This window comes from Doryrhamphus excisus, chromosome 18, assembly GCF_030265055.1.
Source record: "Doryrhamphus excisus isolate RoL2022-K1 chromosome 18, RoL_Dexc_1.0, whole genome shotgun sequence".
Classification (NCBI taxonomy): Eukaryota; Metazoa; Chordata; class Actinopteri; order Syngnathiformes; family Syngnathidae; genus Doryrhamphus; species Doryrhamphus excisus.
Window position 1 is genome coordinate 15,006,057 of NC_080483.1, and position 23,816 is coordinate 15,029,872.

The window sequence follows — 23,816 nt, forward strand, 5'->3', positions numbered from 1 at the left end:
GACTTAAAGTGATGCAGCTATGACAATTTACCAAACAAAAATTTGTTTTAGTTCAAATTTGGACAAATATTGTAGATGGATACAAAGATGGAAATGACCTTTAAGATACTGGTGACTGATTTTGTCTTGTAAAGTATCTTACCAAACAAATAAAGGTCAATATAGTTATTTTGGATAAAATACTAAAAAATGTGTGATTTCCCATATAGATATTTATTGTTATTTGAAGAAATATCAGCGCGGGTCACAAGCAGCTGGCATCGTATTGTTTTTGTTGCAAACTGGTTGCAGCCAGCTAAACAGTGCCTCCCCTGGCTGCAGTCAAGTACTGCACTTAAATCACCTTTAAGACACCTTAGGTGAATTATTTTGTCTTCTAAAGTATCTTACCAAACAAATAAAGGTCAATATGGTTATTTTGGATAAAATACTACGAAAAGTGTGATTCCCCATATAGATATTTATTGTTATTTGAAGAAATATCAGCGCGGGTCACAAGCAGCTGGCATCATATTGTTTTTGTTGCAACCGACTCAACAGTGCCTCCTCTGGCTGCAGCTAAGTACTGCACTTAAATCACCTTTAAGATATTGGTGACTGATTTTGTCTTCTAAAGTATCTTACCAAACAAATAAAAGGTCAATATGGTTATTTTGGATATAATACTTAGAAAAATGTGATTCCTCATATAGATATTTTATTTGAAGAAATATCAGAGCGGGTCAATTGTTTTTTATTCAAACTGGTTGCAACCGACTCAACAGTGCCTCCCCTGGCTGCAGCCAAGTACTGCACTCTAACTCCCACTTTGAACTGTAATTTCCATTATTGCCATCTCGTTCTGGGTTCTGACTTCCCAATTAAATATTATTATTCTGTATTTTCCTTCAATAATTCGATCCAAATTGAAGTTGTTGGACCTGGTAAAACCCATTCAGCTCTGATGGTGCGCCCCCTAGTGGCTGTGAGCAACACAATGCATGACATTGGAGAAGACTAGCAGTTAGGAAATAGTCTTCTTTATGTCATCATTGCCTTTCAACTCATAATCATAAAAGTCCAATACTATAAAGAGATCAGGTTTAAAGCATCCTCGTGTTCATAATTATTTTCAAATCCACAGAGGAATGGTAAGTGGAAAGTGTTTTTTAACATTTTTTTTACTGCAGACAAACAAACAGGATGCTCATATTAACAATTCTACCAGATGAAATCCTTCAATATACGCAGGTTTCTTTGTTATATTTCCTACTTCGCATGAGTGGTAGCTTCCTGTGTCAGTTCAGCAGATATGATAAAGGATGTTTGGGTTTCTTGTTCTTCCAGGCTTTACCACTCTACAACAGTTTGAATTACAGGACCAATTACTGCAGGGAAGACCAAACTGTCATTTGATGTGATTAGTCGTACTCAACTAGTCCGATGCTCTGTAATTGTCTCCAAAGATCAGAAAGACGTAAGGAATAGTCTGGTACGCGTGTGGTATTTTTCCCTGCTGGAAAAAAAGTAGGTGGCGTACTTAGTTCACGACCATTTTCCAGTACTTCAAAATTGCTGTGTCATTCATTTAACTTGGATGATATCATTTCCAGTAGAGGCACACGTGAGGAGAAAAGTGCTGGAAAAAATGGTCAGGAGTATTAACGTTTTACGGTATATTCCACAAGGTTATTTCATTTCTGAGGCATATTTCAAATAAATGTTCCATTCGGTGGAAGGATGATTGCCGTAAAGGTCAGTATTGTTTTTCAGTGTTTGTAATGGTAATGGTTTTATTTCATTTGAACATGCATCAGATTACAATTGAATGCATCACATAATCAGTTCACAGTTCCACATGTCCAAAAGGAGTAGGAAGAAGCAAAGCTTATTAAATCCTACCCCTCCATCTGGTACTTTTACAATCAGTAACTGTTACATTTGTTCACTTCCTGCTTTCCTAATATAGTTTAATTAAAAAATATATATATATATTTTTTTAAATTTTGTTTATTTTTTATATGACCATACAATGACATAATGGGTACCATAATAACTGTAAATATATATCATTAATATATATATATAATATATGAATATAATATTAAATATAAAATTTTGTTTATTTTTATATGACCATACAATGACATAATGGGTACCATAATAACTGTCAATATATATCATTAATATATATAAATAAATAAAATAAATAAAAATAAACAAAATTTTATATTTAATATTATATATATATATATATATATATATATATATATATATATATATATATATATATATATATATATATATATATATATATATATATATATATATATATATAATATATAAATATAATATTAAATATAAAATTTTGTTTATTTTTATATGACCATACAATGACATAATGGGTACCATAATAACTGTCAATATATATCATTAATATATATATATATATATATATAATATATAAATATAATATTAAATATAAAATTTTGTTTATTTTTATATGACCATACAATGACATAATGGGTGCCATAGTAACTGTCAATATATATCATTAATATAAATAATATATATTATATAATATATAAATATAATATTAAATATAAAATTCTGTTTATTTTTATATGACCATACAATGACATAATGGGTGCCATAGTAACTGTCAATATATATCATTAATATATATATATAATATATGAATATAATATTAAATATAAAATTTTGTTTATTTTTATATGACCATACAATGACATAATGGGTACCATAATAACTGTAAATATATATCATTAATATATATATATAATATATGAATATAATATTAAATATAAAATTTTGTTTATTTTTATATGACCATACAATGACATAATGGGTACCATAATAACTGTCAATATATATCATTAATATATATATATATATAATATATAAATATAATATTAAATATAAAATTTTGTTTATTTTTATATGACCATACAATGACATAATGGGTGCCATAGTAACTGTCAATATATATCATTAATATAAATAATATATATTATATAATATATAAATATAATATTAAATATAAAATTCTGTTTATTTTTATATGACCATACAATGACATAATGGGTGCCATAGTAACTGTCAATATATATCATTAATATATATATATAATATATATTATATAATATATATATATAACTAACTGTACTAAACGAGGACTAGTTGGGTATATTCATGTTGGGAAAGATCAATAGTGTCCTTGTAGTAATCAATATATAACTTTATGTAATGCATTTGATATAATTTGTATGTTTTTCAGAGCCATGCAGACTTCTGAGTTTATAATTTAAAGCTGTACTATGAGTACAGTAATATTATGTCGGGTAGGGTTGAAAACCTTCCTTGGGAATTATGAATAAATGAATAAATAATAAATAGGAAAATATTGTCTATAAAAGGAGGTTACTGTTAATGTCACAGTTACAGTTATCATATTTCATATTAACTTATTAGGGATGTCCGAAAGCCAATATGCAAATATTGCGCAACTCTCAACCACTCGACCACCGTGCAACCCTGAAAACTTCATTTGTCATTTAGAATTATTTTTTTAATTATTTTGCACGGTGAATGAGCGGTTAGCGTGCAGGCCTCACAGCTAGGAGACCAGAGTTCAATTCCACCCTCGGCCATCCCTGTGTGGAGTTTGCATGTTCTCCCCGTGCATGCGTGGGTTTTCTCCGGGTACTATGGACACCACAAGATGTGAAGTTTTGATTTATTTTAGTTTTATTTAGTTATGTATATGTATAAGAGTTATCCTTTTTAAAATGATTAAAACACTGTACAGTTAATAAATATTAGGCGTCTGTGTGGAGTTTGCATGCATGGGTTTTCTCCGGGTACTCCGGTTTCCTCCCACATTCCAAAAACATGCTAGGTTAATTAGCGACTCCAAATTGTCCATAGGTATGAATGTGAGTGTGAATGGTTGTTTGTCTATATGTGCCCTGTGATTGGCTGGGATATTTTCACAGCATAAATTCCCAAAGGAGTAACATCCAGGAAATATTTTAGGTACCACGGTAGCACTTGTAGTCAATATGAATACATCATCACATTTGAAATATGAAAAGAATATATTGTGACGTCTCTTAATTACATGACGTAAAATGTCAAATGTTTTTCTTTCTCTTTTGAACCGATTTGCCTACAGCATGTTGTGTCTTCCTCTGTGATTGGGCAGAACTCGGTGAAAGGTTCAGAAACACGCAAATCGATGCAAATCAGTTAAGTGCATTGAAGTGAAGAGGACTGGAGGACTCGAGTTCAGAAGTAAATAAGGATCATCTGTTGGAAGGTACGTATGTTTTAGACCAGGGGTCGGGAACCTTTTTGGCTAAGAGAGCCATGAAGGCCAGATATTTTAAAAATGTGTATCTGTGAGAGCCATATACATTTTTTTAAACATTGAATGCAATAAAATGTGTGCATTTTTATGTAAGACCAACAGTTTTAGATATAATGGGCTCTAATTACGTAGACCAGGCACACTACCCCACGCCAAGGGGGTGTGGCCAGCACACTTTCGTGAGCAGCGCAGTGTCTAATAATAAATCAAATACTTGCTGCCATTAATGCAACTTCTGCTGCTGCATAGTTTTGAACCGTACTCCGTATATTTCATTCTTTTGGCCATCTTCACCAGAAGGCTTGGTTCTGCAGCTTTAGCTATTTGACTAAAGGAGGAAAGTTTACATTTACATGTTTTTTTGACATCTCAATGACCGAGGTAGACTACAGCATTACCCAGTAATAATCAAGTTTTGGTGTTTGACCTGGAAAATATCATCAGGAAAGATAGATATGGTTGGCCGTATTGCAGCAGAATATAGATCAGAGGTAGGGAACCTATGGCTCGGGAGCCAGGTAGGGCTCTTTTGATGACTGTATCTGGCTCTCAAGCATTTACCACAATAAATTTTTTTTTGCTAACAGTTTGCTAACATTTTAAAATAAACATCACAGAAATCACTGTTAAAAATAATATTAAAAATCATTTCTTTCTTATGCATTTTAATTCGTCCATCTATTTTCTACTGCAATATGGCCGACCATATCCATCTTTCTTGATGATATTTTCCAGGTCAAACACCAAAACTTGATTATTACTGGGTAATGCGGTAGTCTACCTCGGTCATTGAGATGTAAAAAAAACATGTAAATGTAAACTTTCCTCCTTTAGTCAAATAGTCACCTAGCTAAAGCTGCAGAACCAAGCCTTTTGACGAAGATGGCCAAAAGAATGAAATATACTGAATACGGTTCAAAACTATGCAGCAGCAGAAGTTGCATTAATGGCAGCAAGTATTTGATTTATTATTGGACACTGCGCTGCTCACAAAAGTGTGCTGGCCACACCCCCTTGGCGTGGGGTAGTGTTCCTGGTCTACGTAATTAGAGCCCATTATATCTAAAACTGTTGGTCTTACATACAAATGCACACATTTTATTGCATTCAATGTTTAAAAAAATGTATATGGCTCTCACAGATACACATTTTAAAATATCTGGTCTTCATGGCTCTCTTAGCCAAAAAGGTTCCCGACCCCTGATATAGATGGACGAATTAAAATGCATAAGAAAGTTGTTGATTTTGAATATTATTTTTAACAGTGATTTCTGTGATGGTTTACTTTAAAATGTTAGCAAACATACATTTTTATTGTGGTAAGAAACGCTTGAGAGCCAGATACAGTCATCAAAAGAGCCCTACCTGGCTCCCGAGCCATAGGTTCCCTACCTCTGTTTTAGACCATGATTAGTTTTCCTATTGTTTGTATATCAAAGTGATTTACTGTAATGTGTGTTTCAGGAAACATTCATTCAGGTCAAATCAACAAGCAACAAAAGCCAACTACCAAAAAACATGGAGTACGCATTTCGAGCGGTAAATCACACCCCTGGGATTATAACCTGGAGAATTGAGGTAATTTGATTTGTGTAGTTTCCCTACTGGATGCTGACTAAACAATACTACCCACTAGTAATAGTGGAAACAGACTTCCTCTCTTTGTGCAATAGAAAATGGAGCTCGTTCAAGTCCCTGAAAAATCTTACGGCCACTTTTACGAGGGTGACTGCTACGTGCTTCTCTATGTAAGTAAAAGCAAATATATTCCGAGAAGGCGTCTTATATTCCAAAACTATTTTTATCCCGTGGTCGTATCTCCAGACCCAGAAAGCGAAGAGCTCTCTGTGTTATGATATCCACTTCTGGATCGGGTCCCAGTCGTCTCAGGATGAACAAGGTGCAGCAGCGATGTACACGACACAACTGGATGACTTTTTGGGCTCGACGCCGATCCAACACAGGGAGGTTCAAGGACACGAGTCTGATGTTTTTAAGGGTTATTTCAAGCAGGGAATAATGTGAGTGGAAGTGTTGAATGTGGGAAATATAACCTAGATATTCCCAGATATATCATCATCATCATCCATTCTGTGTCATACAGCATCAAGAAGGGTGGAGTAGCATCCGGCATGAGGCACACTGAAAGCAACACGTACGACGTCAAGAGGCTGCTTCACGTCAAGGGCAAGAAGCGAGTGATCGCCAAGGAGGTGAGCCGTGCTTTCGGGTTCCCGTTGAGCTTATGTAACAGTCGAGGACAGAGGACCTTGTGTGGAAAGACTCCCAACTCTTAACTCGTTTCAGGTGGAGCTGAACTGGACCAGCTTCAACCTTGGCGATGTGTTTTTGTTGGACACGGGAAAGACCATCATCCAGTGGAACGGTCCCAAGAGTAACAAACAGGAAAGACTTAAAGTAAAATAAGATGAGCAACTGGATGGATACGCAAATATTACATTATTATTATTACTGGTAGAAAGATTAAAATTTCCCATACTTTGCCTCATTTCCCCTTAGGTTCTAAAAATAATCTCAAATGCAAATGGTTATGGGGAATCAAGTGTGTAATAGCAGTTAGTACCAAGTAGTATTAAATGCGTTATTACACAAAAGTACGAGGTACATTATTTAAAAAAAAAACAAAAACAAAAAAAAAACAAAAAAAAAAAACTTAAACTGTCTTATGGAAAGCAGGAAGTGAACAAATAACCAATTACCTAAAAATGTCATCCAGTACTTCTCTACAAGAGAGGAGAAATATGATCTCAGGGAAGAACTACATTTACTACATCTACATTTACTACAAAAAAAATAAACAAAAAAAAACCTTAAACTGTCTTATGGAAAGCAGGAAGTGAACAAATAACCAATTACCTAAAAATGTCATCCAGTACTTCTCTACAAGAGAGGAGAAATATGATCTCAGGGAAGAACTACATTTACTACATCTACATTTACTACAAAAAAACAACAAAAAAAACCTTAAACTGTATTATGGAAAGCAGGAAGTGAACAAATGTAACAGTTACTGATTGTAAAAGTACCAGAAGGAGGGGTAGGATTTAATAAGCTTTGCTTCTTCCTACTCCTTTTGGACATGTGGAACTGTGAACTGATTATGTGATGCATTCAATTGTAATGGTAATGGTTTAATTTCATTTGAACATGCATCAGATTACAATTGAATGCATCACATAATCAGTTCACAGTTCCACATGTCCAAAAAAAGTAGGAAGAAGCAAAGCTTATTAAATCCTACCCCTCCTTCTGGTACTTTTACAATCACTAACTGTTACATTTGTTCACTTCCTGCTTTCCATAATACAGTTTAAGGTTTTTTTGTAGTAAATGTAGATGTAGTAAATGTAGTAAATGTACTTCTTCCCTAAGATCATATTTCTCCTCTCTTGTAGAAAAGTATTGGATGACATTTTTAGGTAATTGGTTATTTTTAGCCTTATGCATTATTTTAGCTGTTTGAAGCTAAAAGTTAGTATGTTCTCTGTAGGCGGCATTATGAATTATCCTTACTGACCTTTTTTTGCAGTACATTTATTTAAGTGAAGATTGCTTTTATATAGTTATTACCCCATATTTCCACACAATAAGTAAGATATGGTAGAAGAGTGTGGAGTGATTTCTGATTGAAAACAATTCTACATAATTATTTCAACATAATTACACAAGTAAATTGTAGTTATTACAACACAATTCCGAGTTGCCTTTTTTTTTACCCTGAAGGGGATGCTGTTGGCCAAAGACATCCGAGACAGAGAAAGAGGAGGTCGTGCGGCGATCAAAGTGATGGAGGGCGACGCAGAGGGCGACACTCCTGACATTATGGACATGCTGACCGGTGTTCTTGGAGAGAGAAGTTCTACTTTGACAGACGGACCACCCGATGAAAGCCCCGACCAAGAGCAGAGGGCGAAAGTCACTCTTTACCAGTGAGTTCTCCGAACCAAGAATGTATGGTGTTTTCACTCTTGTGTGACTTTTTTTGGGGGTCAAATTTTGCCAGTGTCTCTGATGCTGAAGGTCATATTACAATCACAGAGGTTGCAACAAGACCATTGATTCAGGATCTCCTCAGACATGATGTGAGTTGACTTATTTAAACATAAAGTAGCGAGTACAGACAGTCAATACTTAGCTAAGTATCAATACAGGACTGCTACATCCTGGACCATGGTGGTACCAAGGTGTTTGTATGGAAAGGGAGAAAAGCTACCAGAAATGAAAGACAGACCGCCATAAGCAAAGCTATGGTGAGTGACGCACGCCCGTACATCTTGTTCTTGCAAAGTATGTTGACATTATTTGACTGGCTTTCTCAGGAATTCATCAAGGTGAAAAACTACCCCACTACGACAAACGTGGAGGTAATGAACGACGGAGCAGAGTCGTCTCTCTTTAAGCAGCTGTTCCAGACATGGTCGGTGAAGGACCAGACTCAAGGTCTTGGCAAGGTGCACACCATGGGAAAAGTTGGTATGTTGACATTAGTTAGTTATCTCAGTAGTGAGAATGATGTAGATAGAATATGAACAAAGTGGATGCTACTGTTGTGTTTCCATTGCTAGCTAACATCACACAGGACAAATTTGATGTCCATGCGATGCATGAGATGCCACAGATTGCTGCCCAGGAGCGGATGGTGGACGATGGATCAGGACAAGTGGAGGTTTGTGATATTGATTGCTTGTTCCGCGATATGAGTGAAGAAATATTTTTATCATGCTAACGTGGCTCCGATCTAGATAGTCTTCTGACACAGACGTCTCCCATTTAGAATACTAATGTTCTATTCTATTGCAATGGGTTTCACTTTACAATAAAAGGTACCGACCAGACAACATAGCTCCTAGGATAACTCCGGTACTCAAACCCCTCCACCACGATAAGGTGGTGATACATGGAGAATGTAATTACCGTATTTTCTGGATTATAAGTCGCTCCGGAGTATAAGTCGAACAAGGCCAAAAATGCATAATTAGGTAGGAAAAAAAATTTAATTACCGTATTTTCTGGATTATAAGTCGCTCCGGAGTATAAGTCGAACAAGGCCAAAAATGCATAATTAGGTAGGAAAAAAAAATGTAATTACCGTATTTTCTGGAGTATAAGTCGCTCCGGAGTATAAGTCGAACAAGGCCAAAAATGCATAATTAGGTAGGAAAAAAATTTTTTATTACCGTATTTTCTGGAGTATAAGTCGCTCCGAAGTATAAGTCGAACAAGGCCAAAAATGCATAAATTTTATTACCGTATTTTCTGGAGTATAAGTCGCTCCGAAGTATAAGTCGAACAAGGCCAAAAATGCATAATTAGGTAGGAAAAAAAAATTAATTACCGTATTTTCTGCATTATAAGTCGCTCCGGAGTATAAGTCAAACAAGGCCAAAAATGCATAATTAGGTAGGAAAAAAAAATGTAATTACCGTATTTTCTGGAGTATAAGTCGCTCCGGAGTATAAGTCGAACAAGGCCAAAAATGCATAATTAGGTAGGAAAAAAATTTTTTATTACCGTATTTTCTGGAGTATAAGTCGCTCCGAAGTATAAGTCGAACAAGGCCAAAAATGCATAATTAGGTAGGAAAAAAAAAATGTAATTACCATATTTTCTGGAGTATAAGTCGCTCCGGAGTATAAGTCGAACAAGGCCAAAAATGCATAATTAGGCAGGAAAAAAAAATGTAATTACCGTATTTTCTGGAGTATAAGTCGCTCCGGAGTATAAGTCGAACAAGGCCAAAAATGCATAATTAGGTAGGAAAAAAAAAATGTAATTACCGTATTTTCTGGAGTATAAGTCGCTCCGGAGTATAAGTCGAACAAGGCCAAAAATGCATAATTAGGTAGGAAAAAAAATTTAATTACCGTATTTTCTGGAGTATAAGTCGCTCCGGAGTATAAGTCAAACAAGGCCAAAAATGCATAATTAGGTAGGAAAAAAAATTTTAATTACCATATTTTCTGGAGTATAAGTTGCTCCGGAGTATAAGTCGAACAAGGCCAAAAATGCATAATTAGGCAGGAAAAAAAAAATGTAATTACCGTATTTTCTGGAGTATAAGTCGCTCCGGAGTATAAGTCGAACAAGGCCAAAAATGCATAATTAGGTAGAAAAAAAAATTAATTACCGTATTTTCTGGAGTATAAGTCGCTCCGGAGTATAAGTCGAACAAGGCCAAAAATGCATAATTAGGCAGGAAAAAAAAAATGTAATTACCGTATTTTCTGGAGTATAAGTCGCTCCGGAGTATAAGTCAAACAAGGCCAAAAATGCATAATTAGGTAGGAAAAAAAATTTTAATTACCATATTTTCTGGAGTATAAGTTGCTCCGGAGTATAAGTCGAACAAGGCCAAAAATGCATAATTAGGCAGGAAAAAAAATTTAATTACCGTATTTTCTGGAGTATAAGTCGCTCCGGAGTATAAGTCGAACAAGGCTAAAAATGCATAATTAGGCAGGAAAAAAAAATGTAATTACCGTATTTTCTGGAGTATAAGTCGCTCCGGAGTATAAGTCGAACAAGGCCAAAAATGCATAATTAGGTAGGAAAAAAAATTTAATTACCGTATTTTCTGGAGTATAAGTCGCTCCGGAGTATAAGTCAAACAAGGCCAAAAATGCATAATTAGGTAGGAAAAAAAATTTTAATTACCATATTTTCTGGAGTATAAGTTGCTCCGGAGTATAAGTCGAACAAGGCCAAAAATGCATAATTAGGCAGGAAAAAAAATTTAATTACCGTATTTTCTGGAGTATAAGTCGCTCCGGAGTATAAGTCGAACAAGGCTAAAAATGCATAATTAGGCAGGAAAAAAAAATGTAATTACCGTATTTTCTGGAGTATAAGTCGCTCCGGAGTATAAGTCGAACAAGGCCAAAAATGCATAATTAGGTAGGAAAAAAAAATGTAATTACCGTATTTTCTGGAGTATAAGTCGCTCCGGAGTATAAGTCGAACAAGGCCAAAAATGCATAATTAGGTAGGAAAAAAAATTTAATTACCGTATTTTCTGGAGTATAAGTCGCTCCGGAGTATAAGTCAAACAAGGCCAAAAATGCATAATTAGGTAGGAAAAAAAATTTTAATTACCATATTTTCTGGAGTATAAGTTGCTCCGGAGTATAAGTCGAACAAGGCCAAAAATGCATAATTAGGCAGGAAAAAAAATTTAATTACCGTATTTTCTGGAGTATAAGTCGCTCCGGAGTATAAGTCGAACAAGGCCAAAAATGCATAATTAGGCAGGAAAAAAAAATGTAATTACCGTATTTTCTGGAGTATAAGTCGCTCCGGAGTATAAGTCGAACAAGGCCAAAAATGCATAATTAGGTAGGAAAAAAAAAATGTAATTACCGTATTTTCTGGAGTATAAGTCGCTCCGGAGTATAAGTCGAACAAGGCCAAAAATGCATAATTAGGTAGGAAAAAAAAAAATTTAATTACCGTATTTTCTGGAGTATAAGTCGCTCCGGAGTATAAGTCAAACAAGGCCAAAAATGCATAATTAGGTAGGAAAAAAATTTTTAATTACCATATTTTCTGGAGTATAAGTTGCTCCGGAGTATAAGTCGAACAAGGCCAAAAATGCATAATTAGGCAGGAAAAAAAATTTAATTACCGTATTTTCTGGAGTATAAGTCGCTCCGGAGTATAAGTCGAACAAGGCCAAAAATGCATAATTAGGCAGGAAAAAAAAATGTAATTACCGTATTTTCTGGAGTATAAGTCGCTCCGGAGTATAAGTCGAACAAGGCCAAAAATGCATAATTAGGTAGGAAAAAAAAATGTAATTACCGTATTTTCTGGAGTATAAGTCGCTCCGGAGTATAAGTCGAACAAGGCCAAAAATGCATAATTAGGTAGGAAAAAAATTTTTTATTACCGTATTTTCTGGAGTATAAGTCGCTCCGAAGTATAAGTCGAACAAGGCCAAAAATGCATAAATTTTATTACCGTATTTTCTGGAGTATAAGTCGCTCCGAAGTATAAGTCGAACAAGGCCAAAAATGCATAATTAGGTAGAAAAAAAAATTAATTACCGTATTTTCTGGAGTATAAGTCGCTCCGGAGTATAAGTCGAACAAGGCCAAAAATGCATAATTAGGCAGGGAAAAAAAATTTAATTACCGTATTTTCTGGAGTATAAGTCGCTCCGGAGTATAAGTCAAACAAGGCCAAAAATGCATAATTAGGCAGGAAAAAAAAAATGTAATTACCGTATTTTCTGGAGTATAAGTCGCTCCGGAGTATAAGTCGAACAAGGCCAAAAATGCATAATTAGGTAGAAAAAAAAATTAATTACCGTATTTTCTGGAGTATAAGTCGCTCCGGAGTATAAGTCGAACAAGGCCAAAAATGCATAATTAGGCAGGAAAAAAAAATTTAATTACCGTATTTTCTGGAGTATAAGTCGCTCCGGAGTATAAGTCGAACAAGGCCAAAAATGCATAATTAGGCAGGAAAAAAAAATGTAATTACCGTATTTTCTGGAGTATAAGTCGCTCCGGAGTATAAGTCGAACAAGGCCAAAAATGCATAATTAGGTAGGAAAAAAAAAATGTAATTACCGTATTTTCTGGAGTATAAGTCGCTCCGGAGTATAAGTCGAACAAGGCCAAAAATGCATAATTAGGTAGGAAAAAAAATTTAATTACCGTATTTTCTGGAGTATAAGTCGCTCCGGAGTATAAGTCGAACAAGGCCAAAAATGCATAATTAGGCAGGAAAAAAAAATGTAATTACCGTATTTTCTGGAGTATAAGTCGCTCCGGAGTATAAGTCGAACAAGGCCAAAAATGCATAATTAGGTAGGAAAAAAAAATGTAATTACCGTATTTTCTGGAGTATAAGTCGCTCCGGAGTATAAGTCGAACAAGGCCAAAAATGCATAATTAGGTAGGAAAAAAATTTTTTATTACCGTATTTTCTGGAGTATAAGTCGCTCCGAAGTATAAGTCGAACAAGGCCAAAAATGCATAAATTTTATTACCGTATTTTCTGGAGTATAAGTCGCTCCGAAGTATAAGTCGAACAAGGCCAAAAATGCATAATTAGGTAGAAAAAAAAATTAATTACCGTATTTTCTGGAGTATAAGTCGCTCCGGAGTATAAGTCGAACAAGGCCAAAAATGCATAATTAGGCAGGGAAAAAAAATTTAATTACCGTATTTTCTGGAGTATAAGTCGCTCCGGAGTATAAGTCAAACAAGGCCAAAAATGCATAATTAGGCAGGAAAAAAAAAATGTAATTACCGTATTTTCTGGAGTATAAGTCGCTCCGGAGTATAAGTCGAACAAGGCCAAAAATGCATAATTAGGTAGAAAAAAAAATTAATTACCGTATTTTCTGGAGTATAAGTCGCTCCGGAGTATAAGTCGAACAAGGCCAAAAATGCATAATTAGGCAGGAAAAAAAAAATGTAATTACCGTATTTTCTGGAGTATAAGTCGCTCCGGAGTATAAGTCGAACAAGGCCAAAAATGCATAATTAGGTAGGAAAAAAAATTTAATTACCGTATTTTCTGGAGTATAAGTCGCTCCGGAGTATAAGTCAAACAAGGCCAAAAATGCATAATTAGGTAGGAAAAAAAATTTTAATTACCATATTTTCTGGAGTATAAGTCGCTCCGGAGTATAAGTCGAACAAGGCCAAAAATGCATAATTAGGCAGGAAAAAAAATTTAATTACCGTATTTTCTGGAGTATAAGTCGCTCCGGAGTATAAGTCGAACAAGGCTAAAAATGCATAATTAGGCAGGAAAAAAAAATGTAATTACCGTATTTTCTGGAGTATAAGTCGCTCCGGAGTATAAGTCGAACAAGGCCAAAAATGCATAATTAGGCAGGAAAAAAAAATGTAATTACCGTATTTTCTGGAGTATAAGTCGCTCCGGAGTATAAGTCAAACAAGGCCAAAAATGCATAATTAGGTAGGAAAAAAAATTTAAATTACCATATTTTCTGGAGTATAAGTTGCTCCGGAGTATAAGTCGAACAAGGCCAAAAATGCATAATTAGGTAGGAAAAAAAAATGTAATTACCGTATTTTCTGGAGTATAAGTCGCTCCGGAGTATAAGTCGAACAAGGCCAAAAATGCATAATTAGGTAGGAAAAAAAATTTAATTACCGTATTTTCTGGAGTATAAGTCGCTCCGGAGTATAAGTCAAACAAGGCCAAAAATGCATAATTAGGTAGGAAAAAAAATTTTAATTACCATATTTTCTGGAGTATAAGTTGCTCCGGAGTATAAGTCGAACAAGGCCAAAAATGCATAATTAGGCAGGAAAAAAAATTTAATTACCGTATTTTCTGGAGTATAAGTCGCTCCGGAGTATAAGTCGAACAAGGCTAAAAATGCATAATTAGGCAGGAAAAAAAAATGTAATTACCGTATTTTCTGGAGTATAAGTCGCTCCGGAGTATAAGTCGAACAAGGCCAAAAATGCATAATTAGGTAGGAAAAAAAATTTAATTACCGTATTTTCTGGAGTATAAGTCGCTCCGGAGTATAAGTCAAACAAGGCCAAAAATGCATAATTAGGTAGGAAAAAAAATTTTAATTACCATATTTTCTGGAGTATAAGTTGCTCCGGAGTATAAGTCAAACAAGGCCAAAAATGCATAATTAGGTAGGAAAAAAAATTTTAATTACCATATTTTCTGGAGTATAAGTTGCTCCGGAGTATAAGTCGAACAAGGCCAAAAATGCATAATTAGGCAGGAAAAAAAATTTAATTACCGTATTTTCTGGATTATAAGTCGCTCCGGAGTATAAGTCGAACAAGGCCAAAAATGCATAATTAGGTAGGAAAAAAAAATGTAATTACCGTATTTTCTGGAGTATAAGTCGCTCCGGAGTATAAGTCGAACAAGGCCAAAAATGCATAATTAGGTAGGAAAAAAAAATTTTATTACCGTATTTTCTGGAGTATAAGTCGCTCCGAAGTATAAGTCGAACAAGGCCAAAAATGCATAATTAGGTAGAAAAAAAAAATTTAATTACCGTATTTTCTGGAGTATAAGTCGCTCCGGAGTATAAGTCGAACAAGGCCAAAAATGCATAATTAGGCAGGAAAAAAAAATTTAATTACCGTATTTTCTGGAGTATAAGTCGCTCCGGAGTATAAGTCGAACAAGGCCAAAAATGCATAATTAGGTAGGAAAAAAAAATGTAATTACCGTATTTTCTGGAGTATAAGTCGCTCCGGAGTATAAGTCGAACAAGGCCAAAAATGCATAATTAGGTAGGAAAAAAATTTTTTATTACCGTATTTTCTGGAGTATAAGTCGCTCCGAAGTATAAGTCGAACAAGGCCAAAAATGCATAAATTTTATTACCGTATTTTCTGGAGTATAAGTCGCTCCGAAGTATAAGTCGAACAAGGCCAAAAATGCATAATTAGGTAGAAAAAAAAATTAATTACCGTATTTTCTGGAGTATAAGTCGCTCCGGAGTATAAGTCGAACAAGGCCAAAAATGCATAATTAGGCAGGAAAAAAAAATTTAATTACCGTATTTTCTGGAGTATAAGTCGCTCCGGAGTATAAGTCGAACAAGGCCAAAAATGCATAATTAGGCAGGAAAAAAAAAATGTAATTACCGTATTTTCTGGAGTATAAGTCGCTCCGGAGTATAAGTCGAACAAGGCCAAAAATGCATAATTAGGTAGGAAAAAAAAAATGTAATTACCGTATTTTCTGGAGTATAAGTCGCTCCGGAGTATAAGTCGAACAAGGCCAAAAATGCATAATTAGGTAGGAAAAAAAAAAAATTAATTACCGTATTTTCTGGAGTATAAGTCGCTCCGAAGTATAAGTCGAACAAGGCCAAAAAAAATACATAAGTCACACTGGAGTATAAGTAATTTTTTTTTGCGGGTAATTTTTCTCCATCGCTGTCCCCGCCCTCTAGAACTCTTTGCCCCATTCACTCCGCGCTTGCCCCGACCTTCCCACCATCAAAAAACAACTCCTGTTTAAATCAGTTTTTAATGTCTTAACTTTTTATATCCGACTGCTGCGCACCGCTTTTTAGCCTTGTTTTTAGCTCTGAATGAATGTATGGATGTTGTATTTTAATGCATCTTATACTGTTGTTTTTACTCTACTCTATTTTTACTTTTTTTTTTCTCTACTGTAAAGCATCTTTGAGTACTCTGAAAAGCACTATACAAATAAAATTATTTGCAGTTATTATTATTTTTAATTTATTTTACAAACTACTTGACCAAAATAGACATTACATGCTATTGGACGAGGCGAGTTCTATCAATAAAATAATAGAGAAAACAGGCTGAATAGGTGTAAGATATGCTAACACAATGGTTATTCAGCTACACAAAATATAAACATGAACAGAAAAGGTGTCCAGTATTTTTTTCATTTACAAGTCACTCTGGAGTATAAGTCGCAGGAACAGCCAACCTATGAAAAAAAGTGCGACTTATAGTCAAGAAAATACGGAAATATTTGACATTATTGGATTGACCACATGCTAGTGGCATGTCGGAAGAGGTACGTTGAACGACAAAACAAACAAAAAATCCATCAAATGTAGGCCCCGCCCAGGGATCACACATACTTGTGGGTCCAGCCAAAATGGCTTCTTATTGGAGGGCGGCGGGGTGTGCGGGGACTGTTGGGGTGCTGGGCACTAGGTGGGTGCACTCATGGGCTAGAGGGGTCGGGGCCAGGTGGGTTGGCTGGCGAGGTTGGTGGTGTGCTACGGCAATGTCCTGGGGTTTTTCTGGGGTGTCCGATGTTCCCACTCTTCTTTTGTTGTTTTGTCTTATGTAAGATTCTGTGATTATATGTGTGGAAAAAAAAACACTTATTGAATTGGTAACTGTATGCATGTCTGAAATAAATTAAGAAGAAAATTGTAGCTATGATAAAATTCCACACGTCTGTGATGCCCCCCCAGGTGTGGAGAATTGAGAATATGGAGCTGGAACCCGTGCAGCCTCAAACTTATGGCTACTTCTACGGAGGAGACTGCTACCTCATCCTCTACACTTACTTAGTGAACAACAAGAAGAGTTACCTGCTCTACATATGGCAGGTGAGACTCCCAACACCATACTTAGCATCGTAGCTAGCATCGGGCTATCCTTCTACGGTCACACATGGTGTTGTGTTTCAGGGGCGACATGCCACACAGACCGTGTTAGGAGCGTCCGCCCTTCAGGCAATAAATATGGACGAGAGGTACGGTGGGGCGCCGGTTCAAGTGAGAGTGACAATGGGGAAAGAACCAAAACATTTTTTGGCCATTTTCAAAGGCAAGATGGTCATCTATGAGGTAGGAATGTCAAGTATCAAATGAATCCCATTACACATTTTACGGAAGACTACAGTGGAGTCCTCAATAACACAAATAACTGACATTGAATCCCATCCCCTGTCAGGGTACTACACCAGGAAACGAGTGTTTTGAACCAGAGCCCCCGGTAAGACTGTTCCAGGTCCATGGTAGTGAGCCGTCCAATACAAAAGCCATAGAGGTTTCAGCACTGGCATCTTCTCTCAACTCCAATGATGTGTTCCTGCTCAAGAGTCAATGTGGACTCTATCTGTGGTGCGGAAAGGTAGGAAAGAGGAGAAGAATCCTGTTATGCTATCATTGTGATCATTATGATGGACTGAATTTGGTTTTGAACGAGGTGAGATTTTTAACCAAACAAATATATATACACATACATATAATATATCATAAAAATAATAATAAATAATAAATAAAAATAATAATAATAAAAATAAAAATAAAAATAAAAATAAAAATAAAAATAAAAATAAAAATAAAAATAAAAATAAAAATAAAAATAAAAATAAAAATAAAAATAAAAATAAAAATAAAAATAAAAATAATACTAATACTAATAATAATATATAGTATGTTTGGAGGGAATTTGGGGGTATCAAAGTAGTTCAGATAAAAAAAGATGAGTTGGAGTACTCTTGCTAGTATTATATAAGGGGTCACCAACGCTGTGCCCACGGGCGCCCATGCGCCCACGTGGACCACTTAAGGCGCCTGTGAGGCATCTTCTAAAAATAGCACTGGTCACAAATTAGCATTGTTTTTTTTTGTGCTTTAAATTTTGAATCACGGGCAGCACGGCGGTCTAGTGGTTAGCACGCAGACCTCACAGCTAGGAGACCAGGGTTCAATTCCACCCTCGGCCATCTCTGTGTGGAGTTTGCATGTTCTCCCCGTGCATGCGTGGGTTTTCTCCGGGTACTCCGGTTTCCTCCCACATTCCAAAAACATGCTAGGTTAATTAGCGACTCCAAATTGTCCATAGGTATGAATGTGAGTGTGAATGGTTGTTTGTCTATATGTGCCCTGTGATTGGCTGGTCACCGGTCCAGGGTGTACCCCGCCTGTCGCCCGAAGACAGCTGGGATAGGCTCCAGCACCCCCCGCGACCCTCGTGAGGAAAAAGCGGTAGAAAATGAATGAATGAATTTGCTTTTAGGGAGCCAGTGGAGACGAGAGAGCCATGGCAAAGGAGTTCAGCTCTGTGATCGGAAAGAAGTCACAGAGCCTCCAAGCACAGATTATTGCAGAGGGTCAAGAGACCGATGGATTCTGGGAGATACTCGGAGGCAGAGCTCCTTACGCTTGTGACAAGAGGTAAGAAATGACTGACAGCAATGAGAAGCTTTCAGCACTGTGATAGATCCATTATGTTTGCTTGTGCCTTCAGACTAAAGCAGGCGGTTTTGGACCATCAGTCACGGCTGTTTGAATGCTCCAATAAATCCGGACGCTTCATTGTGACCGAAGTGACCCAGTTCACGCAAGATGACCTCAGTGAGGATGACGTCATGTTACTAGACACATGGGACCAGGTACAAGAAGGCAACACACAAAATACAGTATTAAAGTATCTCACAGTATCTCAACTATGAGTGTAGTACTGTATATAATAAACACGGTGGTGCCTTCAGGTGTTTCTCTGGATCGGTAAAGAGTCCAACACAGTAGAACGCAACGAGGCGGTGCTCACCACTAAAGAGTACCTGCGCACACACCCTGGGGGCAGAGATCCAGACACGCCCGTCTTTTTGATCAAGCAAGGATTTGAACCACCCACCTTCACGGGTTGGTTCACTGCTTGGGATCCTTCTAAATGGAGTGTAAGTGCAACTCAAAACTATTCATGATGCTGGGTCTGAGACAATATTGCTACTATTAATAATTTTATTTCTACTATGTTACACTCTGTGTGTAACGACCCAGCCTCCACCCACCAAGACGAGAGTCGTTTGTTGTTGTATAATGGAACAAACGCTCTTTTGCATTTGAGATTTTTAACCAAACAAACTTAAACCAGGGCTGCACGGTGGTCGAGTGGTTAGCACGCAGACCTCACAGCTAGGAGACCCAAGTTCAATCCCACCCTCGGCCATCATCTCTGTGTGGAGTTTGCATGTTCTCCCCGTGCATGCGTGGTTTTTTTTTGTATACTTCCCTTGTCATCCATCCCCAAATGTTCTCAATTGGATTTAGACCAGGAATGGTCCGAACTTGGCTGCACGGCGGTCATGTGGTTAGCGCGCAGACCTCACAGCTAGGAGAGTTCAATTCCACCCTCGGCCATCTCTGTGTGGAGTTTGCATGTTCTCCCTGTGCATGCGTGGGTTTTCTCCGGGTACTATGGACACCACAAGATGTGAAATTTTGATTTAGTTTAGTTTTATTTAGTTATGTATGTATGAGTTATCCTTTTAAAAATGATAAACCACTGTACAGTTAATAAATATTAGGCGTCTGTGTGGAGTTTGCATGTTCTCCCTGTGCATGCGTGGGTTTTCTCCGGGTACTCCGGTTTCCTCCCACATTCCAAAAACATGCTAGGTTAATTAGCGACTCCAAATTGTCCATAGGTATGAATGTGAGTGTGAATGGTTGTTTGTCTATATGTGCCCTGTGATTGGCTGGCCACCAGTCCAGGGTGTACCCCGCCTCTCGCCCGAAGACAGCTGGGATAGGCTCCAGCACCCCCGCGACCCTTGCGAGGATAAGCAGTAGAAAATGAATGAATGAATGAAAACTTAAACCAATTCACAAAACAATACAAGTATGTTTTGAAATGTGTATTGTCCCACAAATTGACACTAAAAAATATTATTGTCAAAATTTTTAGACCAAGAAAGCAATGTCATAATCTGACAATCTACAGTTTCCGCCTAGCGACTAGCTGTTTTTGGTTTCCGGACTGTTTAACAATGGAAAAAAACAGCCACACATCACTTGCTGACACTGATGCTGGGAACTCCCGATTGCAAGGTCTACAGCAGGGGTCTCAAACCCGCAGGACACTAGTTTGAGGCCCCCGCCTTGATATGAAAGTTTAATGTTAGTGCGGCCCGCGCAAGTTTGATATGGATGCTGTATGGTATCATGTACCCAGAAAAAATTATTACCTTTGATTAATGTTCATGTTAAAGGTTAAATAACTGTTAATAGTTATCCTCCCTATCCGTGTGGAAGTGGTAAGTTTTTGGCTATTTAAGTTTAAAGGAAATAACTTGAAGGCTACCGTTTAGGTCGCTAGCTCTCTAGTTTGCGAGTTAGCATGTGTCTCAAGACCCTGCAGTTGCGCAATATGTTGTAAATAAAAAGAGTATAAATGTGACTATAGTCGTGTTTTGTCATGTCTACAGGGCTCTAATAATGCTTTGTTCATTTTAATCTGAAAAAAATAATTTGTCTACCCACCAACTATATGTGGTTTCTTAAGTTATTATTACATTTATTTATTTATTACTGATTGATTGATTTTCTTTATTCTTGATTTGTTTATTTATTTTTAATCTTATTTTGTGTAGAAAAATAAAAATTAAGATATTTGAGAACAGTGTAATGTTTTATCAGAGCTTTTCTTGTAGAAAATTGGAACCAAGGTGACGTTTTTTTTATTTTTTTGTTTTTAATAAATGTGTTTTTTTTGTAAAACCTGATGCGGCTCAGTCTCACCCAGACCCGAGCTCCAGTGGCCCCCAAGTAAATTGAGTTTGAGACCCCTGGTCTACAGTGTGCATTAAACACTTAATGCACGGTTCCAATAGTGCCTTGCACGATGCCAGACTTGACAATCTGATCGTCTTGTTGTTCTTGCAAGACAGCATCAAACCAGATCTTGTGACACCTCTTATTACGATCAACAGTTTTTGTCTTAACATTCATCCTTGTTGCTCTTTTTTACATGTGTGTTTCATTTGATTTCTAGATTGTACAATGAAAAACAAGCTGATGGCCACATTTCGACACCACCGATGCAGATTGACATGTCTTTTTTTTTTCTCCACAGGAGGGGAAGAGTTATGAGCAACTGAAAAAGGAGCTTGGAATTGTCACCTCCCCCATTAATGCAAATGTATGTCCACTCAGATTATCGTCAAAAGAACATCACATCTAGATATGAGACAGTAAAAGCATCTTTAAATATTTCTAGGTTTCCAGCTGTGGGGAAAATGATAAAAGCTTGCAGTGTTTTCCTGCGGAGGTTTTGGTCAATAAGCTTGTCAATGAGCTGCCCGGAGATGTCGACCCGGCCCAGAGAGAGGTACTCTTGACAGGACATATGGATTTTATAGAATGAATCAAAACCTTTCCTGTGCCCCGCCCCGCTTTTTAACCAATGAATGTTGTATTTTGGTGTGTCTTTTATTCTGTTTACTTGCTCTATTCAACTTCATAGTGTCTTTGAGTATCATGAAAAGCGCTATACAAATAAAATGTATTATTATTATTATTATTCCAAAAGTAGTAACTTATCATGTTGCCAACTTGCCTTTCAGAGATACCTCACCGAGTCGGAGTTCTGCAACATCTTTGGCATCTCCAAAGACCAATTTGCAAGCCTGCCCCGTTGGAGACAGCTCAACTTGAAAAAACAAAAAGGTCTCTTTTGACGTATTTGTGGAGAAAGTGGTGGTCGATTACTAGGGAATTCATTTTTGCATCAGACCTCATAATATCAGCACATGTAAAATGTATGAATTAGTTCTGATAATGTGTACTTATTGATAAGTTAAGCACTCAAGTGATGAAATTCAGTCATTCATTTTACCCCAATAAACTATTTCATATCCAAATCTGTCAGTGAATGTTTCCCTATGCTAATTTGCCTCGCAATAAATGATAAATAAACACCCAAGACCAAAGCATTTGAATCAATACAAAATATTGGTCTCATCTGAGGACGGTGCCATGCTCAATGCTGTCTTAGTGCACGGTTTCTAATGACACAATACATTGTTATTTGCACAAAAAGGTCATTTGTAAATATTGTATGCAGTTCATCCATAATAGTGACATATCCGAGACGTGTGGCTGTTTTTTTTCAGTCAACCTATGAAAAAAAAAGTGCCACTTATACTCCGGAAAATACGGTAAAATACTACAGGTTCTCAATGCTAATACAAATCAGGAAGGCCGTGAAAGTATTTCTGTCCATGACATGACAGTTACTTTCAAACAGCGGGCAAATACCATATTTTCCGGACTATAAGACACATTTTTTTTCATAGGTTGGCTGTGTCCTGCGACTTATACTCCAGAGCGACTTATAAATTAAAAAAAGTGTTTATGTTCCATAAACACTGGACACCTTTTCTGTTCATGTTTATTTTTTGTGTAGCTGAATAAGCATTGTGTTAGCATATCTTACACCTATTCAGCCTGTTCTCTATTCTTTTATTGTTAGAACTTGCCTTCCAAGAGGACGTAATATCTGTTTTGGTTAAGTAGTTTGGAAAATAAATTACCCGCAAAAAATGCGACTTATACTCCAGTGCGACTTATGTTTTTTTTCTACCTAATTATGCATTTTTGGCTTTATACTCCGGAGCAACTTATAGTCCAGAAAATACGGTACTTTTTAAAGCTATCTGAAACAGATAACATTGTTAGCTGTTTATTAGTGGCTAAATGCTTAAAACATACTTTCATTTGCAAAAAAAAGGTCATTTGTAAATATTATATGCAGTTCATCCATGAGAGTGACATATCCGAGACGTGTGGCTGTTTTTTTTCAGCCAACCTATGAAAAAAAAGTGCCACTTATAGTCCGGAAAATACGGTAAAATACTACAGGAAGGTCGTGAAAGTATTTCTGTCCATGACATGACAGTTACTTTCAAACATTGCCTTTCATAAAAGTATGAAGACAGTGGGCCAAGTACCGTATTTTACGGACTATAAGTCACATTTTTTTTTCATAGGTTGGCTGTGTCCTGCGACTTATACTCCAGAGCGACTTATAAATGAAAAAAAAGTGTTTATGTTACATAAACACTGGACACCTTATTGTTAAAACTTGCCTTCCAAGAGGACGTAATGTCTGTTTTGGTTAAGTAGTTTGGAAAATAAATTTACCCGCAAAAATGCAACTTATATACTCCAGTGCGA

At 36.3% G+C, this 23,816-nt stretch overlaps 1 protein-coding gene across 2 annotated transcripts; it reads left to right on the forward strand.

Moving 5' to 3' along the window:
- Positions 1–1,000: 1,000 nt before the first annotated feature.
- On the forward strand, positions 1,001–22,588 carry avil (advillin). 2 transcript variants are annotated; one of them, XM_058055852.1, is made up of 21 exons: positions 1,001–1,130; positions 4,205–4,318; positions 5,834–5,947; positions 6,043–6,117; positions 6,194–6,390; positions 6,474–6,582; positions 6,677–6,787; positions 8,114–8,319; positions 8,394–8,472; positions 8,542–8,640; positions 8,710–8,863; positions 8,956–9,056; positions 17,319–17,456; positions 17,538–17,696; positions 17,803–17,982; positions 18,874–19,031; positions 19,105–19,249; positions 19,349–19,537; positions 21,715–21,780; positions 21,859–21,969; positions 22,205–22,588. In XM_058055852.1, exons 3-21 carry the CDS (start codon positions 5,888–5,890, stop codon positions 22,316–22,318), a joined length of 2,451 nt encoding a protein of 816 aa, XP_057911835.1. In that variant the 5' UTR covers positions 1,001–1,130; positions 4,205–4,318; positions 5,834–5,887; the 3' UTR covers positions 22,319–22,588. The 2 variants fall into 2 exon arrangements, with proteins under 2 accessions (XP_057911835.1, XP_057911834.1); XM_058055851.1 differs by having other exon boundaries at positions 1,014–1,130; positions 4,175–4,318.
- Positions 22,589–23,816: the final 1,228 nt, after the last annotated feature.